Source organism: Ruditapes philippinarum, unplaced genomic scaffold, assembly GCF_026571515.1.
Source record: "Ruditapes philippinarum isolate M1 unplaced genomic scaffold, ASM2657151v2 ctg8453_1_1_1_1, whole genome shotgun sequence".
NCBI lineage: Eukaryota > Metazoa > Mollusca > Bivalvia > Venerida > Veneridae > Ruditapes > Ruditapes philippinarum.
Window position 1 is genome coordinate 13,383 of NW_026859299.1, and position 1,925 is coordinate 15,307.

The following is a 1,925-nucleotide window of genomic DNA, read 5'->3' on the forward strand; positions in this document are numbered from 1 at the left end:
TGCAAAGAAAAGCGAATGCGCAAGTCAAATCGATTTACTAAATCAAAAAAAGTATTTTATGGATGTTGGAGCAGAAAATGACTTATGTCATCTCTAATTTATTACAGGTTGGTGCAATATTATTCAAAAATGAATTGTCAATTGCCTGTTTTTATTTCAGCGGAGAAATGCTGTATTTTAAACGAATGTAAAAAGAAACAAATTTGACAAATATATGAGCCGTTCTCCAGAAAAACCTGCAATTATGACCAAAATATCGAATTTGAGGTTTTTGGCAATTATTCAAGTATCATCATTTTCCTGTAGAATGCAAAAGAAATTTTGAAATTATCTCAAAAGTTACCCGAGATACAGCCTTTTGCGATAAGGCACTGTCATGTACATAACCATATAGAAATAAATCTTTCAATATACCTCATATGAAACTTATAAGCAATTGAAACAAGTACAACTAGGTATACATGTAGTTTGTAATATATTCATTATACTTGTTTATAGAAACCATTAGATAATAACATAAAAAATCATTATAACAGGAGTCAAATAATGTCTTTTCTATCCGTTGCCATGGTAACATGAGTGTTCTAATTAAAACTTGTCTAAGGCTCTCCTGGACATGTTTCATCTTGAAATATAGGTCGCACATAGGGCCGAACTGTGCTGTATAAAGATATCTGCGTCGTGCAGCAGACATTCCACCTGGTTGCAGTACTTGTGGCAAGTGTCCCCGTTCAAACTGAAAGTTGTTTGATTTCATGATGGAGAACGTCTCCTCGGCTTTATCGCAGCTCTCTTTAACAACCACCATTCCAGGATGATCTCGGCTCATACGAAAATATTGATACTTTCTGAAAGGGGTAAACTATACATGTTAATGTCATTATGAAAATTTGTATTATGATGATAACTATAGAATCACTTTAAGGATTAAATTTGTTAAATTAAGATGATAAAATGTTATACTTAAGATGTATAGTCAAACATATGTTAGATACTACCTCTGAATAGGAACCACATGACCCTAAGACCACATGTTTTGTTTCAAATTATCACATTCAAAGTGCAGTGTGTTTAACCTATAACTAAAGACCACCCGTCAATAAAGACCACAGACCATACCCGAGTGATCTTTATATATAAGTTTGACTGTAATGTATGCACTTCATAGTTATGTTCAAGTATATTTTACAATATGTCTTTACTTAAGCTGACAAAAACGCAAAACTGTACTTTTTACTCTTAAATTACCTGATGCCTTGTAGCGGTTTGAAGTACGTTTTCAGAAATCCTTTCCAGTCTCGCCATGTCCATGTAGGGTAACGGATACACTGGCTTGTAGATGATGATTGATTTACAACTTCCGTAAGTTGGCCAAGAGCATCCGTGTCTGTTCTGCGGTAAAGTTGTTTTATGCGGGCAAAGCCAGCATCAACATGGCAACGAGCATGACCAGGTATCTGCATCATATATTCTATCTTCTCCTGACGCCCAGACAGAACACGCCACATTAAATATCCCAGCATATAGTAGTTTTTATTCTGTCCTGAAATAGAAATAAATACAGTTAAATTAAAATAGCTGCTGTACTATGTTGAGTTTAATTAGATGTGGTACCTAATTAAATCTCGCAAATTCACATTAAAATCATCAATATTTGTTTTTATTATGATAATATTCTGAATATCAGTGTGTGAAAACATGTGATAAGGTTGCCGACTTTTATCATTATTAACCCTGCGCCATCTGCAGGAAAATGTTTAACAGCCTTTAAAAACATATTTTTGAATCAGATGAGATAGGCCATTTAATCAGGTTCCAAGACGCTTGTCACTGACAATGCTTCTTACAACTTTGAAGCAAAGTGGATTCAAGCAGACGACATTTTCAGCAGACAACAATTTTTTCATGTTGAAGATTTATGTTTC

The 1,925-nt window shown here is 34.1% G+C and overlaps 1 protein-coding gene across 1 annotated transcript; it reads right to left on the reverse strand.

Annotated features, from left to right (window-relative positions):
* Positions 1-227: 227 nt before the first annotated feature.
* On the reverse strand, positions 228-1,523 carry LOC132755990 (uncharacterized). Its single transcript, XM_060746927.1, has 2 exons — positions 1,249-1,523; positions 228-848 (listed from the first exon to the last, which is right to left on the reverse strand). The coding sequence occupies exons 1-2, from the start codon at positions 1,521-1,523 to the stop codon at positions 452-454; spliced, it is 672 nt and encodes a 223-aa protein (XP_060602910.1). The 3' UTR covers positions 228-451.
* Between the last annotated feature and the right edge of the window lie 402 nt (positions 1,524-1,925).

Bases quoted from the DNA above. Each gene is read 5' to 3' on its own strand.
- LOC132755990 (XM_060746927.1), bottom strand. From the start codon at position 1,523: ATGCTGGGATATTTAATGTGGCGTGTTCTGTCTGGGCGTCAGGAGAAG. The intron at 849-1,248 runs GTAATTTAAGAG...TACCCCTTTCAG, and splicing joins AAACCGCTACAAGGCATCAG to AAAGTATCAATATTTTCGTA.